This window comes from Mus pahari, chromosome 3, assembly GCF_900095145.1.
Source record: "Mus pahari chromosome 3, PAHARI_EIJ_v1.1, whole genome shotgun sequence".
NCBI lineage: Eukaryota > Metazoa > Chordata > Mammalia > Rodentia > Muridae > Mus > Mus pahari.
In genome coordinates this window covers 46,909,695-46,928,395 of record NC_034592.1, presented here as the reverse complement: position 1 = coordinate 46,928,395, position 18,701 = coordinate 46,909,695, and the positions used below count along the sequence as shown (strand labels likewise).

General features: G+C 42.9%; 1 protein-coding gene across 1 annotated transcript in view; it reads left to right on the top strand.

Annotated features, from left to right (window-relative positions):
* The window catches only part of Pla2r1 (phospholipase A2 receptor 1), a 126,618-nt gene that overhangs the window by 102,904 nt on the left and 5,013 nt on the right, over positions 1–18,701 (top strand). Inside the window, exons 21-28 of the mRNA XM_021194027.1 lie at positions 6,850–6,967; positions 7,613–7,743; positions 8,195–8,342; positions 12,118–12,356; positions 13,066–13,234; positions 14,627–14,767; positions 15,884–16,000; positions 17,207–17,383. Of these exons, the coding sequence (XP_021049686.1) occupies positions 6,850–6,967; positions 7,613–7,743; positions 8,195–8,342; positions 12,118–12,356; positions 13,066–13,234; positions 14,627–14,767; positions 15,884–16,000; positions 17,207–17,383 (1,240 nt within the window). The remainder of the gene's footprint in view (positions 1–6,849; positions 6,968–7,612; positions 7,744–8,194; positions 8,343–12,117; positions 12,357–13,065; positions 13,235–14,626; positions 14,768–15,883; positions 16,001–17,206; positions 17,384–18,701) is intronic.

Here is an 18,701-nt window from a genome sequence, read left to right as displayed (position 1 = left end):
GCCCAGGCTCCATCCCCTCATCTTCCCTGCCCAGAACCAGCAGACCTCCACCTACCTGTAAACGGATGAACTAATGATGTAATTTGGTCAGGGTCATCTTGAGCCTCATAAAACTGACACTTGGTGCAGAATTCAATTTAAGAGAAAAGGCTTGCCGGCAGGGACACCGCCATCCAGGTTTATGATTTCCGATGCTGCCTTCAATTAAGGCGGAGGTTTTTGCCTCCACTCCTTATGTTTTGTAATAAAATAACTTTATAGGCCTTGGGTAGGAGTGATTAAAGTAAATCCCAAACTGGGATTGTTTAACTCTTAGAGGATTAAGAAATGAGATGGTGTCATAATTGTGTACGCTAACATGAAATTGCTCTTTGATTGTGGACAGCCAGCTTTGAATCTAAGTGTTTGGTCGGTCACACTGGCTGGCGTCTTCTTCAGCATCTTAATGTCACTGTTAACTGAGGCAGTGAAGTCACCTGAACTCTTTATATATATAGGTAGTGATGTATGGCTAACTGAATTTTGGTGAAATACACGCACCATAGAATTTTCTGCCTTAATCGTTTTCAGTGTGTAGTTTGCAGGAGCTCAGTATCATTGTGTTGTACAGTGCATCTCTGGGTCCTTTTTTCTTCTTGCAGAACCAAAACTCTGCATTCATTAAATAATAACGACACCCTATTCTTCTTTCCCCATCACACTGACTCCTGAAGAAATGGCTCCACTGTTTTATTTCATGCCTCTCTGAGACAGGCTGTATATGCCTTCTGTACATGAAATCATGAAGTGTATTTATTTTTTGATGACTGGCTCGCTTCATTTAGTATGGTGTCATTAAGTCTTGACCATGTTATAACATGTAACAGGATTTATTTTTCCCTTTTTAAGGCTGAGTAATATTCTATAGCATATGTGTTGCCAAAATTCTTTCCCGGGGGTAATATAAACTATATCTACCCCTATTCCTAAGGTTCCCAAAGACACACACACACACACACACACACACACACACATACCAGCTTCATTTCCCTGTTTTAAAAGTTACATTATTCTACAAAAGTCACTGAAGAACCACTTGGTTTATTGGTTTCCTTACAGAGTGTAGGTGAAGGGTGGCTTATGGGAAAGTCTTTACCTAGCAGAGACGATGACATAGCCACGTGGTTGGGACCATCTTCCCCTAGTCTTTGCCTGCCTATATACCCTAGCCCCTCCCTCCCCCAGGCCACGTGCAATTAGGGCAGAGTTGTATAAAATGGGTACCTGAAGCAGCTGGATGAACTCACAGCTGGATGAGTCCCTGACCCCTCTCCTCCCAGTGAGAGTGACCAGTCAACAGACCCAGCTGGGACAATCTTCTGCAAGGGCCACCGCCACTCCAATCTTCATCAAGATTCTGCTGGCATTTTCCACAGAAATTAAAAAAAAAAAAAAAAAAAGAATGCTACAATTTGCATCAGTGCATACATTTCCACGTCCCGGTTTTTGTTCCCTTTGGAGATAAACCTAGAAGCACAATTGCTAAGTCATAGGACGGTCTTGTTTAGCTATTTGAGAAACTGACAAATGGGTTTTCCCAGCACATAAACAACTTATAATTGCATATATAAGAGGAGGTTTCGTTCATATACTTTCAGGGAGGGAGATGTTTAATTAAATCTTTGTCCATGTTTTAATTAAGTCATTTGTTTTTTTTTTTTAATGTTGAATTATAGAAATTCTTTCTAGTGTTATGTGTAATGAATTCCTACCAGGTAAATGATCTTTACTGCTAATAATTATAATTATGTTCCCCCTTATAATTATAATGCCCTCTGACGCATGCAACTCTATAATTTTGATAAAGCCCAATGTATCTACTTTTTTTTTCTCTTGCTTGTGCTTTCGGTATGACACCTAAGAACACAGCCTCAAGTCACGTGCCATGAATGTTTTCCCCTACACCTTCTACATGATTTTGGCTCAGATTTGGATTCTGATTGACTTTTAGTCCACTCGCACGGCTGTTAGTTTCCTAAGGCTGTTAAAACGAGTGCATCCTAGAATTGGTTTTCATGGACAGATACAAACAACTGCCTCTCTTATCTCAAATTTTTATTTAAAAATGGAATCAAAAGGCAAGCGTTTGTATCTTGAACTTACATCAGGGAAAGACAGAGAAACAGAGCCTAAGGTGACCTGGTTCTTTATGAGGACACACCTCAATTTCTAAGGCTTCTTAGATTTCACCTCTTAAATGTCCACCTTACCTCCCAGTGTGGCCACCTGTAGAGGAAGCCTTTAGGTGAGGGTCTTTCTAAGGACTGAGGAACTTTGATAAAGTTCCATTTATAAGTGAGGTGGGTTAAGAAACCATAGGGACTGCAGAGATGGCTTGGCTGTAAGGAGTTTGTGCTACCCGGCAGACGACCCAAGTTCAGTTCCCAGCACCAACATGGGGCAGTTCACGGCTACATTAAACTCTAGCTCCGGGGGTCTGACACCCTCCTTTGGACTCCTCAGGCATTTGAACTAACCTACACATATTTAAAAAAAAAAAATCTTTAAAAAGGAAGAATCACAATAACCAATAATAAAATTAAATGCCGTCCTATAACAAAATTAAGGGAGCTCCTCCTCTCTGTTTTTCTCTCTCTCTCTCTCTCTCTCTCTCTCTCTCTCTCTCTCTNTCTCTCTCTCTCTCTCTCTCTCTCTCTCTCTCTCTCTCTCTCTCTCCCATGCACAGATCATATCTTTGCTGTCACTGCCCTTCACTTTCTCCTCTGTGGGTATTTGAAACTGATAAAGTGGAAACTATGGCGAAAGGGACCAGGGTTCATGGGTTAACCACATACTCTAGAAGCTGGTGAAGAAAGGACTGTTCCTGAGAGAAGCAGTGAGCACTGTTGGGCCATTTCCCCCATTAACTCTTAAAGCTATAGAAAAGAAAGCAGGGTACTTGTTCATTCTAAACAAATCTCAATGCATTATGGGCCATCAAACCTTCCCGCTAGTTGGTCAACTCTTTCAAGGACTAATTTTTATTACTTTAAAAAACTCAGCTGACAAGTCAATCACCTTCAACAAGGTATCTGCAAGCTAGGCATCCCTTTCCCATGTCTCATCTTCTCCATGTCTCATCTTCTCCATGTCTCATCTTCTCCATGTTTGATGATATAGCTTAATGGGGTATGCGAAGCCTGACACTGTATCACCCTGGGCAGGGTTAGTCAACAGAGCCAAGAGGGAGGTCTTCTTTATCATTTTTCTTTCTCTTTTTCTCTTCTCCTCTCCTACCTCTGTGGTGTGTGTGTGTGTGTGTGTGTGTGTGTGTGTGTGTGTGTGTGTGCTTTACACATTTTATTCCAGACCTTGGTTCAGTGCCAGTGAATCTATCCTTCAGCAGCATCTAAGGCAGGGATGGGTGAGAGAGTAAGGTTGTTTCAGCTGTAGGTACTTATTCCATTCAACAACAGAAGGAAAACTGAGAAAAGACCAAATCAGAAGGAAATATTATAGATTCTATTGTCATATGTTGACTAGAAATTATTCCGAAACAAAGTTTTATTATTCCTAGCACATTTGGAATATTATAGGGGCTCCTTAATTCACAATTATGATCTGAGATGCATAAAAACTTGATCACATTTTGCCAATTTGTCAGGAGATAAACAAGTTAAAACCGAGGCTGCCGCTCTTCCTCCAGCTGTTCAGCCTCCGTTATTAACAAGACTGTTTCAAAGTGTATTAGTAAATATGGTCTATTTTAGAAAAGCACGCCTGTGGTAACAGGAGGCCATACTTCCACTGTCCAACTAATAAATCCTGGCTTCAGGGAGCACGTAAGGCAGTGAGGAGAGAGAGTCCTCCCGCAGAGGGTGGAGAACCCGAGCCTGCAAGAGTCACTGGTATTTATGAATGGTTCATTAGTGACTATCTGAACACAAGGTGAACTCACATTAAATGATAAGACTCCCCAATAATTAGTGTGTGCCACTCCTTGGGATTTGTAATTAGAAGAAAGAAGCCGAATAAAAGAGGAACAGATAAAAGGGTGGTTGTTATAAAAGGAAATGCCTTTAAAGCCAATTCCGTTTCTTTGTGAAGCAAACAAGAAAGGGGTGTGCAGGGGGAACTGGAAACCCACCCCTCTCTTGAGCAGTAACGCAGGCTACATCAGTTTCTGGATTTTAATCCTAAAGAGGGTGGGAGAATAGAAGCCCTGAAGTCCTTAAACACACACACACACACACACACACACACACACACACACACGCACACATCATCATCATCATCATCATCATCATCATCATCATCATCATTGGGACTGAGTTTTGATGCTATGGACACTTTGGGCTCTAAAGTTCTTTGTTGTGGAAAAACGGTAGGAATACAGTTGTTCACGGCAGAAACTGGCAGCATCCTTGCCTTCAACTTTATATGTCCCCCTGGCAACTCTTTCCAAAGGAAGAATAAATAAGAATGTCCCCAGACTTTGTTGAAATATCCCCAAGGGTAAAACCCATACCATAAGAGAACTGCTGCGGTAAATCTAAAACGCCTGAGCCTGCCATTGTGTTGTTGATTGCAGGGAGTTGGCTGCATGAAGAGAGCTGAGGCAGAAATCCAGCGGGAGATAAGAGAGGGAAGGACCTGCTGCCTGTGTCAGTTAAGCAGGGCATGGGGGTTGTCCTCAGAGAGCTGCTCTCCTCAAGGAAAGGAAGAAGTGTGGGGATCTCAGTAGGGAGTCTCTGCCCAGTCATCAGGAGATGCACTAGTCGGGAGCACATTCACATGTGTGCTCAGTTGAAGGGTTTGGCTTAAGTAGGAAAGATAATGAGCCCATTTCTGGTCATGTTTGGCTCAAGGTCAGAGAGGAGTTTGCAAGGTTAAGATACAGGATGTGGACATTTCCGGGCATGCTCGGTTCAGTGTCACAGAGATGGAAGACACAAATACTGGGTCAGGGTTGTAGTGAGAGACAAGATGTGCCCAAAAGAATGGGTTATAGTACCTCCGTGAGCTTGGTAATCTTGACTGATTTTTCCTGTTTTTAAATGCACGTGTCATGGGAGTGTATGTACAAGTGCTTGCATGTGTGTAAGTGCACACGAGTATATAGTTGCATGTAATCGTGTCCACAGTTGTGTGGAGGACCAAGATTGACATTGGTTTTCTTCCTCAAATATTCTCCACCTTATACACTGAGGTGGGATCTGGCTAGGTCTCCTCGAGCGAGCCCCACCTCCAGGGATTACAAGTGGAGAGCCCTGGTGTCACCTGGCTTTTAACTTGAGTTCTGGGGACCCAAATTACAATCACCAATGTTTTTGTGGCAAATGCTCTTCCACTGAGCCATCTCAACAGTCCTGTAACTGTGTGAGTTTTTGTTTTTGTTTTTCTCTTGTTTCCCCAAAAATGTTTACAGTAGAAAAAAAATTTTAAAGGGAAAGATACTTAAATGACACTTTAATAGAACAGTTCTGCTCAAATGTTCCTGCCTCTCTTAGTAGACCAAAGTTGACCATCGTTTCACAGTCTGTTCTTTTATCCCATGGATGGATTTTAGGGATTGTCTCTAGTGATGCCTTTTGGCGGCTAACCATCTCTGCTTTTATGGAGCCATGGTGGTTGGGCAGAGGTGACAGATTAAAAAATGAAAGAATGGGGGGGGGGGACACTATTCCAGAGTAAGACAGGAGAGCTAGCGCTCTCCTGTTTGGGTTTCTGGGTCAACTGGGGCTACTTTGAAGTTTTCTGCATAGCTCAATCCCGGGATCAAAGCTGCCAATGACTAGGGCTGGCTATGTTCTTTGAGGAGGAAATTGTAAAGAGAAACTTTCTGAATGGGATGTACCCTGCATAGTCTCCCCTGACTTCTATGGGTCCTCTCCTGAAGTGTTAGAGCCTCGGTCTTCTTTCTCCCCATGACTTACTCTGGCTGTCCCTAGCATGTTTGCATTTATTAAGCAAGGTGGGCACAGTGGGCCAACTGCATCATTCTGATTCCCATCCGATCTCACTGTAAGGATATCCCTGTGATGATACAGTCACAGGCCCGCAGCATGGCTCAGTGGATGAAAGTGCTTTCCACACAAACCAGATAGTCTCTGTTTGATCCCTGGACCCCACAGTAGTAGGAGGGAACTGACCCTGACCCCTTAAAGTGGTCCTCTGACCTTCCTGTGCGTGACACGATAAAGAAGTTTTTGTTAAAGCGACCAATCTCATTGTGAGAATTCAGCCTGTATTTCTGTGTTCCATTTAGCACCGGTGGTGAAGTTGGTTCCTCCGTCATCTTTTTTTTTTTCTTTTTTTCTGAGACAGGGTTTCTCTGTATAGCCCTGGCTGTCCTGGAACTCACTTTGTAGACCAGGCTAGCCTCGAACTCAGAAATCCGCCTGCCTCTGCCTCCCGAGTGCTGGGATTAAAGGCATGCTTCTATGTCTTCTTCTCACCTCTCCTCTCTCACCTCCTCTAAAGTGAGGAGCTCTGCTTATAGTCTAGCTAAGCTACTCCTTTCTTCCAAGTTCCCTATTGCAAAGCTTTCAGGCAGACTGGCTCCTTCTTAGGAAGAGCGCCTTTCTCCACTGAGCAGAAGACACTGCTGTGACATTCCGAACGACAAACACGACAAACACGTCTCCGCTTCTTCTTCAGCTCTGCTTCATGCGAATGAGACGAATCGCTCACCCCAAAGCCGTGTCTCTCCTTGCTTCATTAGTGCCTGCAGAGCAGGCAGAAGACAAATGAGTCCTCTGCCTAAGAAAATTATCATTCCCGAGGCTGACCTTCGGTGTCCTTGGGAAATTGTTTGAGTTCTCATAGAACAGTGCAGGGGTGAACAGTTAGTGTTGTTGTTATTTGCAGTGCTTCCTGGTGACAATTCCCAAGGACCCTCGGGAGCTGAAGACCTGGACAGGTGCTCAGGAATTCTGCGTTGCCAAGGGTGGGACGCTGGTCTCCATCGAAAGTGAATTGGAACAAGGTAGAGTCTGAGGGTTCAGCCAAGCCAAAATGGCAACCGGCACTCAAGTCTTAGTCAAAACAGCACCTCAAACTTGCATTTACAAATCAGCACTTAGAGCATCATGTTGCTAAGACACAGGAAATCTCGGTTTGAGCATCGGGGTTTCTGCTATGACATCTGTGAGTCAGTAGGCTGCCTAGAAACTGCTGCCCTTGGAGGTTTGAACTGAAGAGAGTAAGGATTTAACATGTCCTCTAAAATGACTAAAATAGTTCCTCAGGAACATCTAGGGCAGTTGCATGATAAGCTTTTTAGAGATCATTTTAAGTTCAACCTATACATTTCAATTTGAAACAGGCATTTATACATTTCTGTTCAAATATGGTACACTAATTCTCCTTTGTTTAAAACAATAGTAAGGAAACACTGGAAGTTGTTTTGCTAATGATCTGATGAAATCTCAGGTTATCCTGCTTGTTTAGGTCAATTTAAACTGAAACCAAAATGAAAGATGACTCGTTACAGGAACAAAGTATGGAATTCCTATAACTAATGCATAATGACGTTTGCAGTCATTTAAATACAATCGTTTCTGTGAACAGCATTTGATGTCCACCCAATGACTTGTGTGGTATTATTAGATAATGTGTTTCTCTTTTCCAGCTTTTATTACTATGAATCTTTTCAGCCAGACCACGAATGTGTGGATAGGCTTACAAAGTACTAATCATGAGAAATGGGTAAATGGGAAGCCTATGGTGTATTCTAACTGGTCTCCATCGGATATAATAAATGTAAGTTTCAAATGTTATCAGGGGCAGGGTTTTCTAATTGAATTGGATTAACCCAGGATCTTCTACACTTTAACCATTGTGCTGTGACCTAAGACCCTTAAGTTCTATTTTTTTTTTACATCATTTTGACAAGAGATCATATCTGAGACTTATTGACTAAAATTTCTTTCTTCCCACATTTTGAAGCTATACATTTGTATTAGTTGACTGGTCATATGTTAATTTTAATAATGTAATATAATAATTTCATGAGTATCACAAGCACAATTATACTACACATCATGATGAATATTTACCTTGAAGGCTATGAGGAGAGTCTGGGTTGGTTTATTAGATGTAAATAAGAGAATAATGGGGTTTTACTTTTTAAATTTATGCCCTAAATAAATTTTCAATGTGACAATAATGTTATATGTTACCATGTTTTTGTAACACATGTATCTCTTTAAAGATCCCAAGTTATAACACCATTGAAGTTCAAAAGCATGTTCCTCTCTGTGCCCTCATGTCAAGTAATCCTAATTTCCATTTTACTGGAAAATGGTATTTCGATGACTGTGGGAAAGAAGGCTATGGCTTTGTCTGTGAAAAAAAGCAAGGTAAAAGATCATTGGGGTTTTATTCCTGTTATTTCCCACCTTTCCTCCACACCTGTTGCCTACCAGCTTTGCTGCTAATAAGAGAGTTTTTCTGTCCGCTGGATTTAAGTCTGTTTAACCACAAATCCACAGCTTCTTACGACTGTGCCCTTCCACCGTGTTCTCAGGACTGCAGAGACCATCTGGCACATGACCAAGTTTATGCATTAACCCTCGGACCGCTAAACAGCTTTCCTCTGTGTTCCAGGGCTCTGTACCATTTCCCCACACTCTGATGATGTTAGCATTAACACAAAGAAAAGCACTTTTGCTTGACTTATGATTCTGCTCCAAAGGCAACATGATGATGTCTGTTGGGGACCATCTTACGCCAGACTTCCAAGGTGGAACGTTACACAGAAAGAGACTGGTGTGAGCCGTTCTATTCCCTCTCTCCAGTCAAAGCCACCAGGATTCATCATGGGACCCTGTGGCCTTAGCACCCTCCAAAGACCCTACTTCTGCACTTCACAGCCAGATGGTGTTTCCACCCACTTAATACTTCATAGTGAGGGTTAAATTCTACCATATAACACTTTACAGAGTACATTGACACTAGATCTAAACATAGACTGCTGTGGCTATTTTTACAACTCACCCAGAATACTGCAAAAATAAATAAATATATAAATAAATAAATAAATAAATAAGGAACTATACTTAGCTTATACCGGAAACCCCTGCATTTGGGAGACTGTAACAAAAAAAAAAAAAAAAAAAAAAAAACTTGTCCAGTTCAAGGCCAGCCTGGGCTATATAGTAAAACCCTGACTAAAAACAAGAAGAGCAAAAGTCATAAAAATAAACATTTCACACTCACTCCTTTTTTTTAAAGCTCCTAAAATAGTGTTTGTGGCTAAATAGGATGTATAGTGTGTTTCTAGATCTGTCAGATAAAACTCCCTCATGACTTCTGGAGTGTAATGCCAAAGCCATACGGGGATACCTTCACCTCCCTGTAACAGAATATCTGAAATAATCAACTTCTAAAGAGAGAAGGTGCATATTAACATAGCAATTTTAAGGGTTCTGGCCGATGATTGAGTAGACCCATTGCTCTGGGGCTATAGAAAAAAACAGAACATTATGGAGGGATGAGGGCAGAACAAAGCCACTCATCTCATGACTGGAAGGCACACATATGGAAAGGGAAGAGTCGAAGCTCCCATTATTCCCTTTAGTGCGGGCTCGCAGTGACCTAAGACCTTCTACTGGGCCTCGCCCCTTAAATGTCCCATCGGCTCAGCGGCACCACTCTGGGGATCACACTGGATCTTAGGAGGACCTTTAAGATGCCAACTAAACTGTCACAAATATCCAGAGGGATGAATGAACAGTGTGACTGTCCTAGAGTGACCTTAAATAATAAAAATAGCAAAGATGCTTCTTGCTTTCACTACCTGCTGTGTCTCCCAGTGCCTGCACCATGCTTTGGGTTTATGTACAATTATGCCATAAAACCTTTAGTACCATTCCAGGAACTGGGTCAAAGTCTCCCCATTGTGTAGATAAGGAACTTTATCATAAAAACAGAGTTTCAGTTAAATGTAGCAATTTTATTTCTGTAATGCCATAACCTCTTCTCTGATGATTTTCTTTGTCATTTGGGGACAAGCAACATAGACACTCCTTTGGTGACACTGCAGGGCAGACGGGGAGTAGGCCTGATGTCTGGTCACACAAGCTCCACTCCACCTCTGTAAATGGTCAAATGACTTATTCTCTATGAGCCTCAATTTCTATAAAATGACAACGTGAGGACTATTTCATATACTCAAATATACATAATGCTGAGCCCAGTTCCCAGCATGTGCTTAGCAAATAACAGTTTTTAAAAATTATTCCTGAAAAATATTATTAAACTTGAATTCTTGTTAAAATGAACACCCTACATTTCCCATATAGATATATGCTTATATATTGGGCTTAAGCCAAAAATTGCTACATTCCTGAAAGAATAAAGAAATATGAGTATTAAAAAGTACAAAGGCCAGGGGAGGCTGCTCGGTGGGTGAAAGAACTTGCCGTACAAGCGTTGAGGACCTGAGTTTGAATCCCCAGGACCCATGGAAAAGCCAGGTTTGTGGCGAAAGCCTCTGTGATCCCAGGATGAGAACAGAGACAAGAGGGTCATCTGAAGCTCACAGAGCAGCTAGCCTGCCAGACACAACCGAAAAGCAACACAACAGACCTCCACTCAAATAAAGGAAGAACCTGTATTCATGACTGTTCTCAGACCTCCATGTGCATGCCATGACCCACACAGGCTTGTACTCACACACAAGCCTATGTACACACACACACTCACACACACACACACACACACACACACAAACATGCACACGCATGCACACACATGCATGAGCACACACACAGGGGCATGGTTGAGGGGGTGGGGAGCCAAGACTGGACAGCTGGAAACAACTCAGTTTCCTTAGATGTTTCTTCTCCAGCATAAGAAGTTACAAAATCACATTGTTGAAAATGAGATGTGTTTTGCTTTGAAACTTGAAAGGATTAATTGCGCTGTGAGAAATTCCTAGTGTAAAAGCAACAATACACCCCAGTGGAAGGAACCCAAAGTTCTCAGTGGCATTAATTGTACTACTTGTCATTTTAACATGGGACTCTGGTATGGGTTTTGTAGAGCTAACCGTAAAATGAGGGCATAGGGCGGCAAACGGACTTCTAGGAAAGAACACACTGGTGACAAAGTAGGGTTCATCACAGGCTAATTAATAAGGAGGCTCACGTTACATGTGTGCTCAGAGTTTACGTGTGTGCTTTTCAAATCAAGTTAACAGTAACAAAGGCAAAAAAAAAAAAAAAAAAACAACTTCCCAGTTTGCCATTTTATCATGAAGAACGTGACCAAAACAGGGTACGAGAGGGAGGAAAAGCATTTGTCAGTGTTTGATATGCCCCAGATGCACCAAGTGTGGCTATCGCTGCCGTGAGTTCTACACACCCCTCTCTAAGGAAGATCTTTTCAATCCTTACAGACCTGAAATGTGAGCTTCAGACAGGTGAGTTTGCTCCAGGTCTCTTAGCCAGGTAGAGTCAGGAATGGGCTAAGTCCAGGCCTTCAGCCATTTTCATCTCAGTGTGCCCCTTAGCAAACCCAAACCACTTCCTGGCTTAGTTTTCAGCCTAGTATGCTAGAGTCTGGGACGCAAGCCACTGGAGATGAGTCAGGGCAGAAAAAGTTTGCCTTGCTTTCCTGGTTTAGTTTTCCTAAACTCTGCCTGTTCTATAGCTGTGACATAATGCAGGACAGAAAAGACAAATGCATATATATTAAAGAGAAAGTAATCATAGACACATACATACATACATACATAAGGGAGACAGAGGCAGGAGGAGGAGAGAGGGAGGGAGGGAGGGAGGGAGGGAGGGAGGGAGGGAGAGCACTAACTGGAACAAGCATGGCTTTTTAAACCCCACAGCTCCTAATAATATATCCCCTCCAACAAGCCACACCTCCTAATCCTCAAATAGTTCCACCAAGCATTCAAATGCATAAGCCTACGGAGGCCACTGTCACTCAACCACAGTATTCCAGTGCCCTAGCATCACACACACACTTCCAAGTGTAGTGCCATTGACTTAAATTCATCACTTCTGGAAGAAAAAAGGCTGGTCAGGGTTGATCCCATGACAAAGATGCACGTTAAGTTTGAAATCCTCCTCTCTAGTCCAGATGCTACAAGTGACTTTGTTGATGTTCTCATTCCAGATACCCTTGAACACCATGTAAACGTGTCGGATATGAATGCAATCCCCAGTACGTTAGAATACCGAAACACGACGTATAAGATAATCCGTGGGAATATGACTTGGTACGCCGCAGGAAAGTCCTGTCGCATGCACAGAGCAGAACTGGCCAGCATTCCAGATGCGTTTCACCAGGCCTTCCTCTCGGTTCTCCTCAGCAGGCTGGGACACGCCCACTGGATTGGACTCGCCACCACAGATGTAGGTGTTCTCAGTCCCTCCCTTCTGTCTACTTCCTTAGTAAGACAACCACTGAATTCAGCATGCAAAAACAATTCCCAGACACAACAGTAACATTGTAACATTTCAATAATTGGTTTATACGAAAACTACTGGGTTTTGGTTGGTTGGTTGGTTGGTTGGTTGGTTGGTTGGTTGGTTTTAATATTTTGGTAGTGGTTGTTTGAGAATCCCAAGGCTATAAAACAAAAGTATAAATCTTTTCAGGATAAACATGCCCTTGCCTGGTTTCAAAGGACCCCAAGAGTCCTTTGAAAATTCTCAAGCGTCCCTGAGTACTGACTCATTTATGCAGCAAAATACATCTCAAACTCAAGTACCATGTGTGGGTAATTTGTTAGATTTCCAGAATCTCCATTTAAAAAAAAAAAAAAAGATTGCTGCTTTCTGCTCAGAAACTTTATTACTAATTAATTCACTACCTTCAAAATACAACAAAGAGTTCTGTGTGAGTTTGATTTTTTTTGTTTTGTTTTCTGTTTGTTTTTGCTTTTTAAAAACAAGAATAGTACATACTTAAATTGCTGAAAAATAATCTCTGTTCCCTCCACGGCCTCTGGTTCTTTTGGAAAGAAGTGGTGGAACTTGGGAGGAGTGGGTACTCAGGTAGTGCTGGGTGATCCCGGCCACAGTCTTGGCAATGAAGTGATGCTTCAACTCCCCTCTGCAGAATGGTCTGGCTTTTGCCTGGTCAGATGGCACCAAGTCCCCTTTCACCTACTGGAAGGATGAGGAGTCAGCCTTTCTTGGTGACTGCGCTTTTGCTGATGCCAACGGACGCTGGCATAGCACAGCCTGTGAGTCATTTCTGCAAGGCGCCGTTTGTCACGTACTCCCTGGTAGGTACGATTCTCTTCAACTCCAGGAATGTGTCCTATGTTACTATTGAATGCATGACCGTGCTCAGCAATGATTTCGAACACGTGTAATAAAAAGTCTCAGCTCTCGGGAAGCCTGTAGTCTTTCTGGTGTGTCATATAAATACCTGTCATGCCAGGCATGTCTAGAAGATGAGGGGTTATCAAGAAAAGAACGCATTGTGTGTTCTCCGGATACTGCCCTCCCCACCACGGTCTGCGGTGTAGTCAATAATTTCTTGTTGTGTTTTAAGAAGCATCCTATTTATTTGGGAGAAGGCAGATGTCTTCCTGAAGGACATGACACTGGGTGCAGATGGAACGTGCCGAGTGGATAGCAGTGACGGGCAACAGCAACACAGAGAAGCATTTGGAGGAGAGAAGCTTAGCTAAAGGAAGGCAGAGTACAGGAGGGGGAGCCACATGGCAAAGCTGGTGTTGAGTTTGCCAGTATGGCAGGTTAGAGTAAGAGGATAATGGGACATTATATAAGAAAGGCGGGCCACAGCTTTATAGAGAATCTGAACTGTGAGGGTTTATGTTTGAGACGAGGCTGGTAGGTTCTTGAGCAATGAGTACAGTGGTGGTAAGCTGACGCCATTCAGACATTGACTCTAAGCCCTACACCACACTTTGCACAATATCCTATTTACATGAAGTTCAGAATCCCTTTACTGACGATGAAACTTAATTGAGATCATTCAACACATGCCCAAGGATCCGGCTGCCGACAGTGCCCTGACCAGAGGCTCTGATTTCACCCTCTGACGTATTTACTCAGTTTCCCCAACTCTATTCTTCATTGTGCTCGTATGCTCTGAGTTTCCCCCTCTGATCTCCTTTTAAATCTCCCATTTCATAAGGTTGCATTATTTACTTATATTCCGGATACTATTACCTACAGCACACATACTTTGCATAATTGTAGATGCAAACAATTTGGGATTAGATGTGAGCAATACCTATAGGCAGGTACACACAAGTAGGGGCTTTAGACATCTGTGACACTTAGCTCTGCACCGGACACATAGTATATGGTTAGACATCTTTTTCTCAACATCGTTCAGCTACTGCTTCCTCTCTGCAGTGCATCTTACTGATGTCCCAACTTTAGGATGGCGGTAGACAGCCACCCTCACCAGGCAGCATGCAAACCAACAAAACACCCTTACCCACCCTTCATGTTTAGGGAAAGTGTTTTCTAACAGAAATACGAGAACTATGGTTAACCCTACTCTGTAATCATTAACATCAAATCCAGTCCTTAATGTACACATTGGTTATATATGGCCTTTCATGGTATGGAAAATAAGGGTTATCTCGGTCTACGAGCCCAGTCACCCACCTGAAACCATACCCGGTTTTTCTTCATAGAAACAAAGGCATTTGAGCACCCAGTGCTGTGCTCAGAAACATCAGTTCCCTGGATAAAATTTAAAGGTAATTGCTACAGTTTTTCTACAGTCCTGGAGAGCAAGAGTTTTGAAGATGCTCATGAATTTTGCAAAAGAGAAGGTAATTCTTCTGTGGTGCTTTCATGTACTCTCAACAGCTCAGTAAACCGGGTGCTTTCTCACACGCTGGTTATCCAGTAACTTTAGGGGCCACGAAAACTACTGAAAAATAAATAAATAAATAAATAAATAAATAAATAAATAAATAAAAACACTATTGAATTTGATTATTAGGGGGACAGCTATTATAGGCAGTTCAAGTTCCAGTGCAGACTTTGAAAACCCAAGAATGTGCCTCAGTGTACAGCTTTCCCACAAAATTTTGCCTTCTGAAACCATGTGCATTGTGAATTCTTAATGCTCTCTAAACGGGATCGTCGGTATTTCAACTTTTAAATGAAAGCTTGTACACTTTTATACTTAAATCATAAATCACCTTGCAGGTGGGTGTGGTGACGTGGGGCCTTTAATCCTAGTACTCAGGAGGCAGGGGAAGATTGGTATGAGCTTAAGGGCAAGGTCTACATAGTGAGTTCCAAGTCAGCCAGGGGCACATAGTGGAACTTTGATTTTATTTGTTTTGTTTTTAATCACCTTGAATTTGTGTGTGTGGGGGGCAGGTGTCTTTCTCAACCACTCTCCATTCTGTATACTTGAGATAGTCTGTCACTGAACCTGGCCAGCGAGCCTCCCCCACCCCTGCTCTTTACCTGAGTCCTGAGGAGGCTGACTTGGGTCCTTGTGTTTTTTGCAGCAGGCACTTTAGTGACACCTCATCCACTCAATCACTTTTTAACAATAAAAACCAGGAGTTGGGCCGGGCGTTGTGACTCACACCTTTAATCCCAGCACTCGGGAGGCAGAGGCAGGCAGATTTCTGAGTTCGAGGCCAGCCTGGTCTACAAAGTGAGTTCCAGGACAGCCAGGACTACACAGAGAAACCCTGTCTCGAAAAACCAAAAAAAAAAAAAAGCAGGAGTTGGGGCTCCAGATCATTGGTAGAGCTCTTGCCTAGCATGGCAAGGCCCTGGGGTTCTAGCCCCAGCCGTAGGAAGGGAAACTTGTGTGTTGAGTAACAGAACAATTGTTTTTCAAAGCCAGGGCTTCAGGAGTCAGGGCCCAGAAACATTCCAGAGTCCCATTTACCTTGCTCATTGGCTGCTTGTCTCTTTTTCAGGATCTAATCTGTTGGCAATCAGGGATGAGGCTGAAAATTCATTTCTCCTGGAGGAGCTTCTTGCGTTTGGGTCTTCTGTGCAGATGGTTTGGTTGAGTGCTCAGTTTGATAGTAACAGTAAGTGTCGTGGGTGCAGAGGAGGCGCAAGTAAACACGCAGTCCTAAAGGCCTCTGGGAGCCCCAGGACGCCTCTTGAACACATTTGCTGTGAAAATCTAGTGTGAACTCTAAAGCCACGCCTCCCAAACAAAACAAACGGAGAAGTTAAACCTTCATGCAAACACTGAGGCTGCTTGCTCCAGCTCTGTCCCCGGGCTTAGTCATGCAAAGGCAAGCCAAGTTGACTTGAAAAGACCCCACTTTCTCAAGTGTTCGTCGCTACAAAGCACAACGAAATGGGGGAGCTGTTTCAGTGAGCAGCTGTGCTTTTCGAATCCTTATAGACACCAGTGTGTGTAATCGGAGGCTCACTATTCTTTATGTAACTGATGTTATTGAAAAGGACTTGTAAAGAAAATGATTTTAATTGGCCTGGAGAGAGTGTCACAGTGGTGCAGAAGGGTGGGTACGGAGCCCCTCCTCGAAAGGGGTATTTTAATCCTGGACATTGTTTGAATTTCTAGCCAATGAGGATAACCAAAGGCATGCTGATTTGTAGTTTACTTTATTGATAGTTGTAAATTCTTTTCAGACAGTGCAACACACACACCCACACACACCCCTTATTAACCATGTATGGGTTGAACGTTCCCACTGAACCACTTCCTGTATAAGAATAGCTTTAGGAAATGAACCTTTTTGTTATGGTGTTGATGTTAGGATTTCAAGGGATTTTCTATACATTAATCTTATTTACGATGTGATTTATTTAAATGGGTTAAAATTTTGTCAACTGTTTTAAAACTCAAACCAGGATACTAAAAAATAAGATATCTATATCTAAATTAGAGGGTTGCACAGGGGTAACTTAAAGGATGCATACCTCACACACACACACACACACACACACACACACACACACACACACGGCTCCAGACAAGGTTTTTCTATGTAGCCCTGGCTGCCCTAAAAATCACTATGTAGACCAGGCTGCCCTGAAACTCACAGAGATCCACCTGCCTCTGCTTCCCAAATGCTATGAATAAAGGTGTATGCCACCACTGCCTGGCTGGATGGATACATAACTTTTTTGTTTTGTTCATGAATATACTTATGGAATTAAATGTGTCTCCTTAAATTTGGAGGCTGCTTTAAGGACTGATCCCAGTCTTAGATTGTTAATCATGCTCTTAATTCATAATAAGCCAGCGTTTTTTTCCACAGACAAAACCTTAAGGTGGTTTGACGGAACACCCACAGAACAGTCAAACTGGGGCCTTCGGAAGCCAGACATGGAACACCTCAAGCCCCATCAATGTGTTGTCCTGAGGATCCCTGAAGGAATATGGCACTTTACCCCATGCGAGGACAAAAGGGGATTCATATGTAAAATGGAAGCAGGTGTGTGAAGGGAGAAAGAATTTCTCCATATTGACTCTTCCCTGGTTAATGCTGACCCACCATATCAGAGAGTTTTTCAGATAGACTCTGGCACAATCATCTTGCTCCACATCACGCAAGTCAGAACATTTCAGCTCCTCTAAGATGAAGGGGGGAAAAAAATCATTAATCACACAGATGAAATAAGACGTGCAGTTTACACCAAAAAGAGCTGTGCCGTGCTAGGAGAAAGTTTAGGGTCATCTTTGGTCTTAGGAAATAGCGTCTGTTTATTTGGTACATTTGTTACAGATAAGTAGGTGTAATTCTGCCTTGTGAGTAGATTATGCTAAGAAGGTCATATTTGAGTCCATCGTGAGCAATACAGTTTATGGCAATGGAAATTGGTTTTAGAAAGTGAAATCAGAAATTTCTAGCCATTTGCAAACAACAGCGAGGCTTCTGAGCTAGCGTACCATGAGGACCATTGGTGTTTATACTAACCCGACTATTCCTAGAGTCTCATTTTGGAAGAAGGAAGGTTAGTGTGCCTTTGGGCTCCTGGGTAAGGCTTCAGAGAAATCAGACTCTGGGTTCTGAAAGAGGAGGAGGTGTGTAGAGAGCTGGAACAGAGAAGGAAAGATAGTTTAGACCAAAGGCCCAGCATTGCTAAAAGCAGCCATGGAGAATGCCCTAGACTGGAGTACCATAAGCATGGTGGGAGTTAAATTGACCAGTGAAGCTGGATCCAGTGCTTAGCTAAGGAGCAGAGATTCCGGGTGGAGCAAGGGATACCCTAGATGGAGGGTAGACAGTCATCCACAGTGAGATACACTCACTAGATGCAAAGGACAGTGTTCGTGATTTGAATGTCGTGACTGAAAACACAAAAGTAGAAAGACTGACAAGACACTGGCAAAGAAAGAGAAAAAGCTGCGGGCTGGAGGACAGGATGCTTGAAACCCCAAAGTGCGGCAACATTGTAGCAGACAAGGCTAACAAGCTTGCCCAGGTTTTCACTGGCATAAAAGCATCCAGAGCAAATCAGAAGCGCCACACAATGGTGTCCAGTTTGAAAGTATGGCAACTTTTCAAGGCCCTGGATCAGTTCAAACATACTCATCCTATAGGAGAGAAAAATGCCTGTCCCAAACAGGCTGCGTGGAAGACCAGATTTCTTTTTCTTTTGCCTGTTTGCTGGTTTTTAATGTAGCTTCCTGGAGTAGATCTTACTCCCTTGCTCAGCCTAGCCTGGAACTTGTTACAAAGTCCAGACTAACCTCAGACTCCCAGAAACCGTCCCCCTCTCCCTCTCCCTCTCCCTCTCCCTCTCCCTCTC